General features: G+C 35.3%; 1 protein-coding gene across 1 annotated transcript in view; it reads left to right on the forward strand.

The window, feature by feature from the left end:
- The window catches only part of LOC123524578 (VWFA and cache domain-containing protein 1-like), a 43,416-nt gene extending 27,269 nt beyond the window's left edge, over positions 1-16,147 (forward strand). Inside the window, exons 8-27 of the mRNA XM_053538711.1 lie at positions 19-93; positions 434-571; positions 1,595-1,695; positions 2,590-2,722; positions 3,033-3,306; positions 3,928-4,030; positions 4,228-4,303; positions 4,993-5,079; positions 6,278-6,420; positions 6,903-7,084; positions 7,470-7,580; positions 9,007-9,129; positions 9,549-9,648; positions 10,079-10,177; positions 10,906-11,058; positions 11,322-11,437; positions 11,831-11,947; positions 12,598-12,770; positions 13,216-13,443; positions 13,759-16,147. Coding sequence (XP_053394686.1) covers positions 19-93; positions 434-571; positions 1,595-1,695; positions 2,590-2,722; positions 3,033-3,306; positions 3,928-4,030; positions 4,228-4,303; positions 4,993-5,079; positions 6,278-6,420; positions 6,903-7,084; positions 7,470-7,580; positions 9,007-9,129; positions 9,549-9,648; positions 10,079-10,177; positions 10,906-11,058; positions 11,322-11,437; positions 11,831-11,947; positions 12,598-12,770; positions 13,216-13,443; positions 13,759-14,174 — 2,948 coding nt within the window. The 3' untranslated portion in view covers positions 14,175-16,147. The remainder of the gene's footprint in view (positions 1-18; positions 94-433; positions 572-1,594; positions 1,696-2,589; positions 2,723-3,032; positions 3,307-3,927; positions 4,031-4,227; positions 4,304-4,992; positions 5,080-6,277; positions 6,421-6,902; positions 7,085-7,469; positions 7,581-9,006; positions 9,130-9,548; positions 9,649-10,078; positions 10,178-10,905; positions 11,059-11,321; positions 11,438-11,830; positions 11,948-12,597; positions 12,771-13,215; positions 13,444-13,758) is intronic.
- The last annotated feature ends 273 nt before the right edge of the window (positions 16,148-16,420 follow it).

A 16,420-nucleotide genomic window follows, 5' to 3' on the forward strand; every position in this document is an offset into this window, starting at 1 on the left:
TGCCATTTTATTTTTCAGTTTCAACAAATCATTCACTGGGTTTCCAGCAAGCTTTCAAAATGATTGGCTCTTCATTGCTGCAATATAACAAAGGTAAATTTGATATAAAAACATCAGGGTTAGCTTTAAGGATGTAAAACTAAGACTGCGCAGTCAACTTATTTTTAAGCTGTTTACGAGATTGCATTTAGCCACTAAGATAGGTTCCATTGTCTTGCTTCAGAGAAATGTGGTCCAGTCAAAAGAAAAACAAAATGTAACATTATCAGAATTCGCTATTATTCTCGGCTGAAAAAGAAATCTCAAATGGTGTAAAAGTATCATAGTATTAAAATATTGCTGGTGAAATCATGGTGAATGAGATCATGATTTTTTTTATTACCCGAAATCAAGAACCAAAAGAAAGACGTGCAGTATTGATTTGTGTTTTCAGAAGAGGGCATGATAATCTATATCAGTCGAGGACTCTTGTCATCTCTGACAGAAGCCAAGGATGTAATGGAGACTATAGCGTACTATAACGGCAAAATGGACCATAGAATTATCATCAATACATATGCTGTTATAGACAGTAAGTATAATGTCTATACAGGCTTTTTTGAACAGTTATCAAAACACTTGCCTTTGTAGACAGTGTCTTTAATGTTTTCACTCAAAATGAACCGCAGAATTAAAGATATGGCATCAAAATGTTAGCAAAAGATAGATCTAACCAAAGCAAATGAATTGTGGAATAATTTTCATGATATACTTACCACAAATTTATACATTAAATTAGGCTTCATACTTTAGTACTACAGTGAAACACCGCTCGCCCGAGCATCGATGACTCGAGCACCCATGCTCGCTCGAGCAATTCATGTGGTCCTGGCCGATTTCCTTCTATTTTCTATGTGAAATTACCATGGCTGGGTCGAGCATCGATAACTCGATCGCTCGAGCATGACACCTGGTCCCTGTGTATTAATTTACTCTTTGTTGCTTCTGGCTAACTCGAGCAGAGGTGTCAAAAATTTTCGCAGCTTCGGCGATCAAAATGTATCGGTTAATTAAAAATTTTCGCACGTCGTGAAAATTGCGTTGTTTATTCCTCGACTATGTTAAATGTTTGTTTGTCGGTACATTTGATCTGATAAAGAGATTAATTATTGATGAAAGGTTAAAGAAAAGTTTTATTGATCAAATATTGATCATTTACTGTTTGCTTTAGATTAAAGCAAGTATGTTATTACTTATTACATCATAGATACGTTTTTTTAAATGTCACGGGTTTGTTATTATTATGCATCACTGTTTCCTCTGCAAATGGTACCGATGACAATTGATACAATAAAACTTCATTTTTTCGTATGCTGGTCAATGTTTGGGTTGCTCGAAACCATGGATAACTCGAGCATTTTGCTCATCCCCTTGAGACCTCGAGCGAGCGGTGTTTCACTGTATTTATAATGCTATTTGTTTTCGTACTCAAGATAATGAACAATAAGAATTAACAACTGTTAAAATCCACATTGTATGCATAAGTATCTTTCTTGCAATCTCAATATTTTTACAGTTTTACAGGTGTACAGTTAAGTGACCTTTTTTTTTTCAGGTAACAAACCAATCATGTATGAGAAAAGTTTTCTGCAGGACATAGCTGACCAGAACTATACCAAATACAATGTCAGTCCCAGAAGTAAATCTGTTATCAGGGTAAGTCTGCATGATATTCACATGTATTAAACGTGTTTCTCTATAAAGTAAAACAATTGTTCTACTTATTCAAGTTATACTCAAGTGGCAAATCATTCTGCCAACTACCTTAATTACTGGTGTGTTGTTTTTTTTTTACCCATAACTCTGTAAATACTTGTTTAAATGTTCATATTTAATGACAATGGTATTTTTATGCCTTAACAATTATTTGCAGTTTTTTACAGACACTTATCAAAAGATTGTTTATACTTGAGGCTAGGCTGTATTGTGATTGCATGGATATTGTTCTAGTATTCAATTATTAGAGTACCCTATTCTAGCTGGCTGTTAATTGAAGAAGAATATACGATAAATTGTTTATATTTGAATATAAGAGTATTCTGTAGAATAATATTGACTACAAATGTTATTGAGTATTTGTAATTACCATGGAACAGTTCTAATTATAAATAATTACCTCAACATTTCAAGTGTTGGAGGTCAGGGGTTCAATTCCTGACCATTCCATGCCAGAAACATGAAAAATGGTACTGATAGCTTCCTGTGGCACTTAAAAGGTTGGACCAATAGGTAAATTCAGCCAAGGTAAATATCTGCAAATGTGTAAATGAGCCGCACCATGAGAAAACCAACATAGTGGCTTTGCGACCAGCATGGATCCAGACCAGCCTGCGCATCCGCGCAGGCTGGTCTGGATCCATGCTGTTCGCTGATAGTTTCTCTAATTGCAATAGACTTTGAAAGCAAACAGCATGGATCCTGACCTGACTGCGCAGATGCGCAGACTGGTCTGGATCCATGCTGGTCGCAAACCCACTATGTTGGTTTTCTCATGGCACGGCTCAAATGAGGTATAATAAAGCTTACATGTAAGTATATATTTATGTACAGCGTGGTATGATGCTGGCCATCAACAACACAAGAGATCTGAGTATGACAGTTGGAAGATTTTACTTACCTTTCAACAAAACAACAGCAGAGGATGCTGTATTCTCACTGCCGTATATTGACAATGCTGATGGAGGTAAAAATCATTTTTGCGGAAGACATAGTTATTCCTTTTAATCTCTTTGTCATTTCTTATTTCTTAAAATGCCTGTAGACAGTTTCACTTTACTTTATTTCTGATGCATTTCAGTAATTTATATATCTCTTGAAAGAAGGACTTCAGTTTAACATTAAAGTATAATTGACATTGTTACCTACTAGATGTAAAAATATTGTCTGGTTTTCAATCACAGTGGTCTGAGTCACAGTGTTTCAAGCTTTTTAAAGAGTGATGTTAGTAAAGTTTTGATTGAGTGTCTACAGTGTTTTGTGATTGTGTGTTTTAGGTCTGACAATGAGTATCAGTATGGCGTGTCTACATAACAAGAAGCCTATCGGAGTGTCAGGAGTGGATCTGCACATGGAGTACCTTGTACAAGATATCACATACTTTAACCAGGCGGATAACTCTTATGCTTTCATGATCAACGAGAATGGGTATACCATAATGCACCCCTCATTCACTCGACCAATCAAAACCAGCCTTCAACCAATGCATACAGACATCTGGCACTTTGAGAATGTCCTAGGATTTGAAGATGTTCGCAGCAACATGTTAAGGTAGATGGCATATTTTTTTCTTACGGTTATAATTTAGGATTATAAATGAGCCGTGCCATGAGAAAACCAACATAGTGGGTTTGCGACCAGCATGGATCCAGACCAGCCTGCGTATCCGCACAGTCTGGTCAGGATCCATGCTGGTCGCTTTTAAAGCCTATTGGAATTGGAGAAACTGTTAGTGAACAGCATGGATCCTGACCAGCCTGCGCGGATGCACAGGCTGGTCTTGATCCATGCTGGTCGCAAACCCACTATGTTGGTTTTCTCATGGCGCGGCTTAAATATCAAGATATGAATATAATATTTAGTAACTGATGTTCAGTTTTGATTTCTTTGAATTCTGTATAATTATTAGTGGTAACAGCTCATTAAGATTATATTCCTGTAGAAACTGGCTATATTATATTTATCTATAAAGTAATGTTAGGCATATTGAAATGGTGTGAGTTTCAAGTAAGTAGCATGTATGCTACATATTAACCACATATTAGGCTAGTACTTTTGATATGATGGTAGATAATGAAAGGGTCAAATTTTGCTTTGTCTCTGGTCCAAGATGTGTATGGTATTGTTGATGGAAATTGAGAAATAATTTGAAAATTTGTATTATATTTGTAGGCGTGCTGAAGGAGAACAGACAATGTATATAAAAGAAACAAGCAATTCTACTGGTGTTCTTACCACATACGAGGTTTTCTATGCAAAATATATCTGGAAAAAGGTACATAATTAAAACAGATTTTTTGTGGTCAAATGTTACAGATGAAATATTATTTTGCTGTCAGTTTCTATTCTTATCTTAGGTCAAGCAATGTGATTGTTTATTTCTTTCCAAAAATACTCTGGAGACCTTTTACATATGGATCTCTAGGATTGAAGACAGTTTTTCATGAACAGAATTATATTTTTGGATTGCAGGTTGACAATACACCATTTATTGTGGTGATCAAGATCCTGCAGAAGCATGATAATGTCAAGCATCTCAATAACCATGGTAACAATTTCTTACTTACAAACTTGTTAGAACCTGAAGACTCAAGATATACATTGATCTATGTTTAAATGATTAAAGATAGAAATCTTAAACTTTGAACAAAAATAGCAAAAGGATGTGTCACACGGTTTTGAGATTAGGAAAGTGCTGAGTGAGTTTGATTTTGTGGTAATTAAATCAAAATTTATCTAAGTTCAGAAATTTTTAGAGCAGAGGTAAATTTTATATGCAGTAGAACACTGACAGCATAGAGTCACAATGAGACGAGCAAAATGCATGAACCAGGATATTGAATAATTTAAACATAGTTGATAAAAGAAAAATGACCATGGACCACATAAATTGCTCAGATCAGCCCAGGTGCTTGAATGAGCGATGTTTCACTGGAAATGTAAAATACTTACATGACTTTACCCTGCTAAATTTCTAAAATGGACTGGTCCATTATTCAGTTATGGCAGAACCATTTATTATTCAAAGGGGTGTTGACTGAGAATATACGGACTGAGTAGTGAACAGTGCAGACCATGATCAGGCTGATATCAGTCTGCACTGGTCGCAAAGGCAGAATCAGTTGCCGCCTGCAGCCTAAAGGTTAATTAGCTTTGAAGTTAACTCCACATGCTTGCACAATTTGATTATCAGATTAGATGTTATATGTAAGAGTATATATATTTATATTTAAACAGTGAGCCTACCTGACCTAGTGTACCATAGAATAGATATTTTACCAACCAACAAAATGTGCCTACATCTGAAACAGCTAGCTACAACAGGTAAATAACCACTCTTTTCATACAAATTGTACAGTATATTAGCTCATCTGATTTTTTGAAAAAAATGATGAGTTATTGTCATCACTTGATCGGCGTCGGCGTCGGCATTGCCTGGTTAAGTTTTATGTTTAGGTCAGCTTTTCTCATAAATTATCAAAGGTATTGCTTTGAAACTTGCAATTCTTGTTCACCATCATAAGCTGACCCAGTACATCAAGAAACATAACTCCATCCTGCTTTTTTCAAGAATTATTTCCCCTTTTGGACTAAGAAAATCAGATTTCTTGGTTAAGTTTTATGTTTAGGTCAGCTTTTCTCATAAACTATCAAAGCTATTGCTTTAAAACTTGCAACACTTGTTCACCATCATAAGCTGACTCTGTACATCAAGAAAAATAACTCCATCCTGCTTTTTGCACGAATTATGGCCCTTTTTGGACTTAGAAAATCAGGGATATGACAATTTTTCTATTATACAAAAAAATCAGATGAGCGTCAGCACCCGCAAGGCGTTGGTCTTGTCTAATGTTAATGTCACATGAAGAGCAAGAGCAAACAAACATTTTTTTGTTTGTAATATTACCGGGTTTGTCTTGGCAGTGGTATCTATAGCACTTAGCCTGCTAAATTCCTAAAATGGAATGGTCCATCATTCAAATGGACAGTAACATTTATTATTCTAAGGTGATTGAATGAAAATTTTCTAACTGAAAAGCGAACAGTGCAGACCATGATCAGCCTGCACAGATCTGCAGGCTGGTCTTTGTCTGCATTGGTAGCAAAGGCAAAATCACTTGCCACCAGCAGGCTAAATGTTAGTAACAGAAACTGTCCTGTAAAATTCTGAATGCAAAAAGAGACAGCTCTGCAGATCCCATGTTTTAAACCTGAAGCTTAGACAAATTTTGTGATTGCTGTACCATTGTTAAAATGTGCACATACAGTAATAAAACTTTGCAGAAATGTGCATTTTGCAGCTTATTAAGCAGCTGTTAAAAATTTCTGTGAACAAGGCTGTAGCAACTTGAGACTTGGACTGTCAAGCAAAATTTTGTGATCGCTGTATCATTGCTAAAATTTGCACATACAGTAATGAAACTTTGCACAAATGTGCATTTTGCAGCTATTAGGATTGCTAACATCATGTGATATTGAGTATGAGGAGCAGTGTACTATGATTATGAACATTCTGTTACAGATTCCAGCACAGTTTTCCTGTCAGCCAATAGTTTTGTGAACCCATTTGAACATCTCAATCAGGGAGTGAACAAGAGAATGGTGCAGAGTTATGTGGCCTATCTGAAAGATGATACACGCCTCATTAGCAACCCAGGACTTAAGGTATAGAAACTGCATTTTACACATTTTACACTTTTCTTTGCATTTCATCACCTCTGACAGTTCAAAACTGTATTTAAAGAAGGAAGACTTTTGTCTTTTAATTGATACATTACTGTTTAGTTGTTTTACTGAGAAGGAAAATTAACAATTGTATATTCAGTACTTAATTTTGGACATAAAATTTGGAAACTGATGTCATTTTTTGGCATCATGTTGGTATCTTGTGTCTTTAAAAATCATTAACATTGATATTTTATATTAGTAATTGAATAATGAATTTCTTGTAATTGTGTTTTGATACACAATAAACATCTTTGAAATGGCAAAGTTGTACCTTACATGGTTACTAGGACTCCTAAGCCTATAGTTGCACTTGGTTGAAGCCCTCATGCTATAGATTAAGTCGTGTTAATAGCATCTAAAGGCACACAAAATACACAATATTGTTTCCTGTTACTAAATGTCAGCTATTTTATTCCCAGGAGACCGTAAGAAATGATGTAGCTGCTACAGCTGGTATAGATAAGGTGTGGAAACGTCGGTTCCAGGTCAGTGAACTCAAGGAATATATTGTGAGGCGTTACGTTACTACTCCTAGCGGTGTGTTCAGGTCTTATCCTGGAGCCTTGTTTGATGAAACGTATGATCCTACAAAACAGCCATGGTAAATAAAAACTTCTCAGATAATTTTATAACTTTTATAGACAGTTTATTTCAGCTGTAACTTAGAAATTCAAACATGTAGTGTCATTCAGAAAACAGAAAACTCTGTAGGAAAAACTCTGAATTATCTCTCTGATATTAACTATACTGGAAGTGGAATAGTGAGCAGATTTATTTTTTTTGGCATTTTATTAAAAACATAAGGCCAAAAGTCATTCATTTCCAAATATGAGGGAGAAAATGTCCCTTAACCTGCCAAGTGAATACTGAGACCTTTGAGACAGATTGGTTGACTGCAGTAATAAAAAAAAAGCTTTGTTATTAAAAAGTGATAAAATACAAAGAAAGAAGATGTTAACGTTAAATATTTTCTCTTATTTCTTCAGGTATGAACGAGCAATGAAATATCCTGGCCAGGTGACACTGACAGCACCATATTTGGATGTGGGCGGAGCAGGCTATATTGTCACAATAAGTCACACTATCTTTGAAGGACAGTAAGTATTCCCAGATCCACACTTCTGTACTGTTGTTTTCTTCAGCGGAGAGTATGTTTTTAATGGTCAGTTTTTTTCATCTTTCATTATAACATAGTATCCTGTAGTTCTTAATATTTGACTGCCTAAGCTCAGTTATTATCCACCGCCGATGAAATCGGGAGGGGGGTATTGAAATGGCGTTGTCCGTCCATCCGTCCGTACGCAGCCGTTTCTCAGTAACTACATCGTAGAATTTCATGAAACTTGAAATAAACATGAACCAACATACTGCGATGATGCCCGTCAAGTTTTTTTTTTTTTGATTGGTCAATTTTCCTCAGAGTTATTGCCCTTGATTTAATAAAAAATGTCCGTCTGCAGCCATTTGTCAGTAACTAATAGGTAGAATTTCATCAAATTTGAAATAGACATGAACCAAGATACTGTGCTGATGCCCGTCAAGTTTTTTTTTTTTGATAGGTCAGTTTCCTTCAGAGTTATTGCCCTTGATTTAATGAAAAATGTCCATCTGCAGCCATTTCTCAGTAACTAGCAGGTAGAATTTCATCAAACTTGAAACAGACATGAACCAAGATACTGTGACGATGCCCTTCGTTTTTTTTTTCGATTGGTCAATTTTCCATATAGTAATTGCCCTTTAATTGTTTAAAAATCCACAGATCTGTACATAACAAACCAACCAATTGGAAGAATTTCATTAAACTTCTTTCATTCTTTTCCATGAACATTTATTATAAACATGTGATGTTGTGTACCTACACATGGTCAATCAACATGTAAACTGTTGTATCCTCACCCCACCCCCCCAGCCCCACCCAAACAAACCATTCATTTTCTTTTAATTCGATTTTGACTAATGAAATTATTTGCTTCTTGGTAACATTTTTAACTTTTTGCTGGATATATGTTTTTGCCGGTCCTGAACTCTGACCCTTTCGGCAGGGGATTCCAATTCATCGAATTTGCTTGTTTAACAGTAACTGAGAACAGAGGCTAATGCTATGAAAGTGAGAACTATAGCATCTGATCTTTTTTTAAGCACAAATTTTAAATTGACCAATTGCAAGATTGCATTTTAGGATTGGCTTCCATTAAAACCTACCTTGGACTCAGTCTGTCATTACAGACTGATTTACATTACAACAGTAACTGAGAACAGAGGCTAATGCTATGAAAGTGAGAACTATAGCATCTGATCTTTTTTTAAGCACAAATTTTAAATTGACCAATTGCAAGATTGCATTTTAGGATTGGCTTCCATTAAAACCTACCTTGGACTCAGTCTGTCATTACAGACTGATTTACATTACAACCTTGGACTAAGTCCCACAATACAGACTGCTTTCCATCATTTCATTGGACCCAGTAGAGCTTATTCTTGCACCACAAATGAAGTTATACATTACACTACTTGCCTTTTCAGAGCTCAATCACTACACAGTGCCTCAGATAAGATTATAGCTGTGATGGGTATGGATTTAACACTTGGTTACTTCTACAAGATGATCCTTGATCATATAGCTGTCTGCAGACTGTCTGGTGTAAGGTATGTAGCAGAACTTGTTCTCATTTCAGTTATCTTGCAGGTAACTCCCTACAATCTGATTGTATACTCATTTAGTCTTATGTATATTCTGTAATACAAGAGCTCAGTGTAAACTATCTCGTAGATTGTATTGTTGCACACCTGTTTCGTTTAGTTCCGACTTATTTGTTATATTCAGTTCTGACATTTGATTAAGCTGTGGTTATTGATTTCTTCCTGACCAGTTAGTTTTTTCATCAATGGGAAGCTCACACAGGGGTTGAAATACAAAACCTCCTTAAGTTGGGGGTTCAGATCCTCTAGCCTCTCACCAAGTTGCGGACTTGTTGTGTTAGATTCGTCACAGATGTTACCCTTGTGCAGATTTTGTCTGAAGTACGACATAAGCCTTTAATCAAAATAATGTTACATGCTTTTAGGTGTTTTCTGATCAATGATGATGGTTATATGATAGCACATCCGTCACTGGTGGAGCCTGATGGTCGAGGTCCAGTTGAAGAACAGCATATCACACATAAGGTAAGCTACTGCTTGTCATATGTGGACTCACATATATATCTAATATCCCACACTTCCAAATATTTTGGACATTGTTCATCATTAACCAGAATCACCCTTTCTGTGGAATGGTGTAAATTGAACTTATTAAAATAAGCCACTGTATATAACTGTACTCTGTGCATATATATTCAATATTGAATATTCCAGGAGCCAAAATAAAATAAAACTGGAATGTTTCCAGTAATAGCATTAAATTGTGCAAATGCCAGGCTTTTACATCAAAGTAATTATATAATAGTGATGCAATTTTTATAATGGAATATTTTTTTTTTTTGAAAGCTTTCTTAGTTCAAGTCCAGAAGGTAGTATGTCAGAAAAAATGTATTCTTTTTATCATGCCAGCTCTAACTGAGTTTCTAATGTCATTGAGTTTATGTTTGTGTTTCAGGAACCACTTGTTGCTAATGATATCCTGAACCATCGACATTTTGTACATAAGAAGTTGTGTAACAGATACAATGATAGAACTATTCAGCGATTCTACAAGGTAACTTCAATACTGTTACACATGTTACATTTGTAACAGCTTCATGTAAGAGATTTTTCACGAGTCTTGCATCAGTGCAGAGAGTGATTGTAGATTTTTGAAAACGTCTTAATGTTTGTAAAAATGAGGATGGATCTTTTGCAAGATTTGATTTTGTTGTAAATATGTTTCCTGCATTTAATGTATTCCTTGGTACAATACACTGAAAAATCCACTGATAAATATGATAAATCTAAAAATAGATTTATGAAACCAAAAGGTGTTTTATTTACTGATTTACCATGGTTCAGAGTTAAGAAGCACAGGAAACAACAAAGTCATGTTTAATTTCCTTCTGAAATGCTCTTTCAAATACTGTGATAAAACTGTGCTGGATTTTGCTTATCCAATTGGTAATTAAAAATAGGTGTCACGTGACAATTTGACATTGTAATTGGTATCACAACATACTTCAACCAGCCAGTGCATCAGCCATTGTATATTGAAAAACACACAATGCTTGATCCCCTTTGTTTAACTGACAAAAGAAATATAGCAGTGTTAGAATGAATATACAGTAATGTTATTTGAGAGTCTGAAGTAAATGAAATACAGAAAGTTTAGCTGTAAAAAATTGAACACTATTTGAATTTATGCTTTCTTAAGTAATTGAGCAATTTCGTTTATGTTTTAATCAAATATAGGTAATTCATGATGTTGCAACCTCAGTTTGTCATATTATATTGCAGTTTAACACAAGCCTTGATGGTGTATTAACTAACTTGGTACACGGAGAACACTGTGCCAGGTACCAGATTGTCTCAGTGCCAGGAACCAATATATTTCTCGGAATGATCAACCACACATGTGACCTGGCAACAGCTTTCTGTCCTTGCAGTATGGTAAGTTGGAAAATCAACATCACATGTTTGTATAGAAAGAAGTCATGTACCATATAAATGTAGTTTAACAGTTTAGTAGAAAAACTTTTAAGACAAAATATAAATGTTCACAATATACATACTGGATAATTTGATCACTGAGGTATGAACGAAGGTTCATATGTTTTAAGTTCGCTGTTGACAGCGAAACCACTAGGAAGTGTATGTTCAAAATTTTATAACCCATTCATGTATTTTAAGCTTAACTGTTTCTTCATTTTTAGCTTGACCGGCTATGTCTAAACTGTAACAGAATGGGACAGGTTGAGTGTGAGTGTCCGTGTGAGTGTCCTTTAGCCATGGACTTCTGTACAGGGGACCTCCTCAAAAGTGAAGATATGTAAGTTTGGTTGTAGGTCTATTTTAAAACTATTGTTGTAAACTTGAACTTGATGATGGTTTATTTCATCCTAGTGACTTGTTGTTGACAAGATTGTTTTGCTACATTTTCTTTTCTTGCCCCTTCATAGTGTATGGTACATTCATTTGTTGTCTACATAAGTCAATAACAAGCAGAATTCATTCAATCTGTCACAGGCCATCACACTTGGTATGTCAATTTATGTAATGAAAAGAACCTTTTTTTTGCCAGATAGGTCTTGAAAAAATAGAAAAATTTAAGCAATTCATGTGTCTTTTTGCATATATATATAGATGATTTAGAAACAATACATTTTCAGATTTTACCATTTATGATTATATTTAATAAGGTTTTACTGCTTTTGATTTTCAGGAATCCAAGTTGTCCAAGGTTTCCAGAGAAAGAACGAGTACCTCGTATAGATCCCGAGGTAGCAGGTGGTCTAGGACAGTGCAACAATGTGAAATGTGAGAGTAAAACATCACAGCTGTAAGTTATTATCCATCTTTTGCTGTTAAATCATTAATATTCATGTGCTGGACTAATTTTTGTGGATTTCATACTTGTGTCATTGCAAGAAAATAAATCCTAAGGAATAAGTAAAACCCTTCATTTTATGTTAAAATGTTGAAATCCAGGATTTCATATCTTTGTGAAATTGCCGTTAAGCCCAAACTGTGAAATTTTGTGGCGGAGCACACCATGTCACTGTACATGCTTTATTTCAAAATTGGAATCTGTAGTTTTAATAATTTGCAACCTACCATGCCATAGATGTGTCATGCAATGTTGGAAATTCAAATACTATTGTATACTTGGCTCATTATTAGATTTTCAAAACACTTCTTTGCAGGTAATACTGTTTTTCTTGTATTAGTTGTAGCATTGTCAGTTAGTCATTATAGAAGAGGGAATAAACCTGGCTAAAGTAATAGAAGACTGGTCTGCAGTATGAAAAACTCTCGCAACATTTAGAAGAAAACAGAAGCCCAAGTCTGACCTGTCAGAACATTTTCATTGGTTATTAATGAGCAGCCTGATCTTACAGTTGTCCTGATTCTGTACTAATGAGTTTGATATGTTTGACATTTACAGCAAGGTCACATTGGTTTGAAATAATGGTTATGTTTTACATACAGGGATTGCCTGGGAGTGTTAGGGTGTGAATGGTGCCAGGCTAAAGGCTTAAACTCATATGATAAAGATGGCATGGAGGTTCATAAACCATTACCCCACCCATTTTGTTCTAGTCAAGCGGCATGTTTTGGAGGGGTGGTTGGAGCACCAAATCCCTATGGTGATAAGGCAGTTTGTAAGTATTATTGTTTTTGCACAGTTTTAAATGGATTGCAATGAAATTTCGTAAATGCGATCACCATATTTATATGAAGTGTTCATGAGTGTGCCAAGTTATAAGTTTTGACATTGCAGAGTTAAGCCGACTTGGACTTAGAATGTATTGTTTCCTCTAATGAAGCGGTATTGTTGGGATATTAAGTACATTTAATGAAAACTGAATTGATAAATATTGTCAGTTTCAGCTATGGTGTGTCACAAAGTCTTGACAAAATGCAATCTAGCTTACTGATTTCATTTCATTTTCTCAGTGCTTGCATGAAATCTAGAACATATATATGTTCTAGATACATACTTTGGTAAATGGTTGATTATTTTTGTTGATGAGTATTTGCCTATATGAGATTTGGTCAAATTTGTTTAAACGTTTGTAAATATTACATGAAATTGTCTTTTTCTAGTACCTGTAGATGGCGATGATGAATCTGGCACTAAGAGTGCACCGGTCGGACCTGTCGCTGGGGGTATCATGGGATGCTTCCTCATTCTAGCTCTTGGCGTGTACTGCTACCGTCATCGGGTACACCGGAACTCGCTGCAGTATATCAGCACTCTACCGGAGAATCAGAATCGGCACTCGCAGTTCTATGAAACAGAAGATTTAGATCAAATAGAAGATAATGGGAATGGTAATAAAACTATTTCTATATTTGTGTATTCATTTACCCAACCCTTCAGTAAAAAGGTAGTGTGTACAGTATATAAACGATCAACAATATCTTGTCTAAATGTTAAAATCATTTAATTGAGTTTTTTGGAAAAAATTACCTCAGATGAAAGGTATTTATCTACAAATCAGGATAATATAGATTTCTATTTGTATTTCAGTGAGATGGAGAAAAAAAAAGTTTAATTACAAAAAAATAAAGTCAGACCAGATTTTTCAGAGTAATTTGAATACAGATTTAATACTTTACTATACCATATTTATATTTTCGTTGTAGGGCACACAAATTTTGTGCTGGCAACATTTGAGAACCCTGCCAGTATATCACCATACCGTGTGAATACGTCATACCGACGTCCGGCTGGAGGAGATAGTGACCATGGATACAGCACAATGACGCCACATGATGACAGTGAACATGCTAGTTTACCATGTCTCGAACCACTTATTGTTGGAAAAGACCGTTATAAACCAGGAATTCATTCTTCTACAAAAACACCCACAATACCACCGCCTCCCAGTGTGGCAAGTAGGCGGAGTCGAAGTCCAACTCCGCCCCAAACTAGACTCTCTGGATATCAACCAATCATAGAACAGGTTGATCCTTCACAAACAGTAATAGACACACCCATTCATGATAGCCCGCATAGTGTTTTAGCAAATGTGCAGGTTCATATGGTGGACACTCGTTGAGCTGAATCTTTAAAACAGTGTATCTTGTTCATAATTCTAAGCCAGATATGTGCTATAAATAGAAAACTTCAAAGCCATGTTCCTGAATAAAACTGATCACATTCAGGGAACGAAGACTGCAGTCAATGGGCAGAGAGCTTTTATGTTTTTGTTTTCATGGAGAAGAATTCAGGGCATTCTAGTTGTAGAATTTTATTGTTAGTGAGAAATGAGCTTCTTTACAAGTGTTAGCCAGAGATATACTCACTCATGAGTGTTAGCCAATGGTATGCTCACTCACGTGTTTGCCAGAGGAATGTTCACATATGAGTAGATGGGTGTATGCCAGAAGAATTCTCACTTGCGAGTGTTTACCAGTAGAATGCTCACTAATGAGTGTTGGCCTGAAGTATGCTCACAGATGGGTGTTGGCCTTAGGAATGCTTCACAGATGAGTGTTGGCGTGAGAAATGCTCACTGATGAGTGCTTGCCTGAGGTATGCTCACTGATTGAACGTTTACCAGAGGAATGCTCACTGATGAGTGTTGGCCTGAAGTATGCTCACAGATGAGAGTTGGCCTGAGAAATGCTCACTGATGAGCGTTAGTTTAGGAGTGCTTACTGATGAGTGTTTTCCAGATGAATGTTCACTGGTGAGTGTTTGAATAAGGAATGCTCACTCACAAATTAATGTTTGTCACTAGACAGTGTGAGGAGTTGCACAGATTGTTTTCATAAACGTCTTATTTCAAAGATTTTTTTTTTTGCTTCATGTATCAGTGTTAAGACTGGAAGATTTGTGAAGCAAGTTGATGTTGGCAGTGTAATTCAGGGATATAGATTTAGTGAAAATTGTTATGATAAAAAGGCCATTTTTATTATTAACAGTTAAGTGTGTTTTACAGTTATATCTGTTTAGACTAATTATATAGGTTAACATCACAGAAGTCTCATGATCAAATCATTACAAAACTGAAGTGATGTGACATGTGTACCGGTACATTGCTGTACAGGAACAAACAGTGACAAAGTATTGATATGAAGAAATACTTTAATTTAGTATGTATAGGACATTTGAAAAAAAAAAAGAAGCCAGTGTATATGTGAAGGGATACCTATGTTATAGCCAGTATACATTACCAGTAATGCATTCATGTAGATTTATCTCATTTGTTGATACAGGGTATATAAGAAAACATTTCAGGTTTGAAAGATATAATTTGTTATAATTTCTCGCCAGTTACTGTACAAAAAAGTATGCATGGTTTATATATCGTTTATAAATTGTGTTGTCATGGAAACCGCTTAAAGGTAAACTGTATTAATCAAGCCGTATAATTGTACAGTCGAACTTCGTTGGCTCGAATTTGACGGGACCAGCAGAATTTGTTCAAGTTATTGAAAAGTTTGAGCCACCGAATAAAATTCATAGAACAGGGATATTGCCGGGACCTGATGACAGGTTCCAACGAAGGGTTGTGTATGAATTATCAGAGTTCGAGCAAACAAAGTTTGACTGTATAAATGATACAGACTTCTGTCTTCAGACAAGAATTACATTGTAAGCATAGTTTTGAAACAAGTATATTTTCTAATTATTTTCAAAGGTTTGTTTGTGAACAAAAAAAAATGTTATTTTCTGAAAAAAGTTCGATATTGTTTATCTTGTAAGGTAAATTTTTATTTTTCAAAGATTTTAAAGGCAGTAAAGATGCAGGTTGTTAATTAGATATATAGATTGTATACCAGTATTTTAAGCTTCCTTTATTCATACACATATTGTCAAAAAAACGAAGATTACCATGTATGAAGGGTAAAAAGGATCTTCCTTTTCTATGTCTTGTCGAGATAGAAAACAAATTGTCCCTATTCATTATATTTCAGGTGTAGAAAAGTTTCATTTTACGATGAAGGCAAAGAGTGAATACATGTATCTTGTACATGTGTTAAGTTAAGAGTATTGTTTTGTATAATAAATCAGTATTTAAATGTACATGTATTTGTTATGTCTTTGGAAAGGTAGTTTACAGATCTGTTTAATGATATATATATGAACAAAATCCCAAATTTTAAACTGCTCGGCTCATTTTTGCATATGCAGATCAATATGTTATAAAATTGGGTATGGAGACCAGTCTGAAAACTAAAGCATCTGATTGGTTGTTGCTGAACAGACAGTCCAAAATTGACCAATGACAGGGCTGCAGTCTGAGACTGGTCCATAACCTCAGACCCAAAGGATACATCTCCTAACTCTGTTTGTTGA

Source organism: Mercenaria mercenaria, chromosome 3, assembly GCF_021730395.1.
Source record: "Mercenaria mercenaria strain notata chromosome 3, MADL_Memer_1, whole genome shotgun sequence".
NCBI classification, from domain to species: domain Eukaryota; kingdom Metazoa; phylum Mollusca; class Bivalvia; order Venerida; family Veneridae; genus Mercenaria; species Mercenaria mercenaria.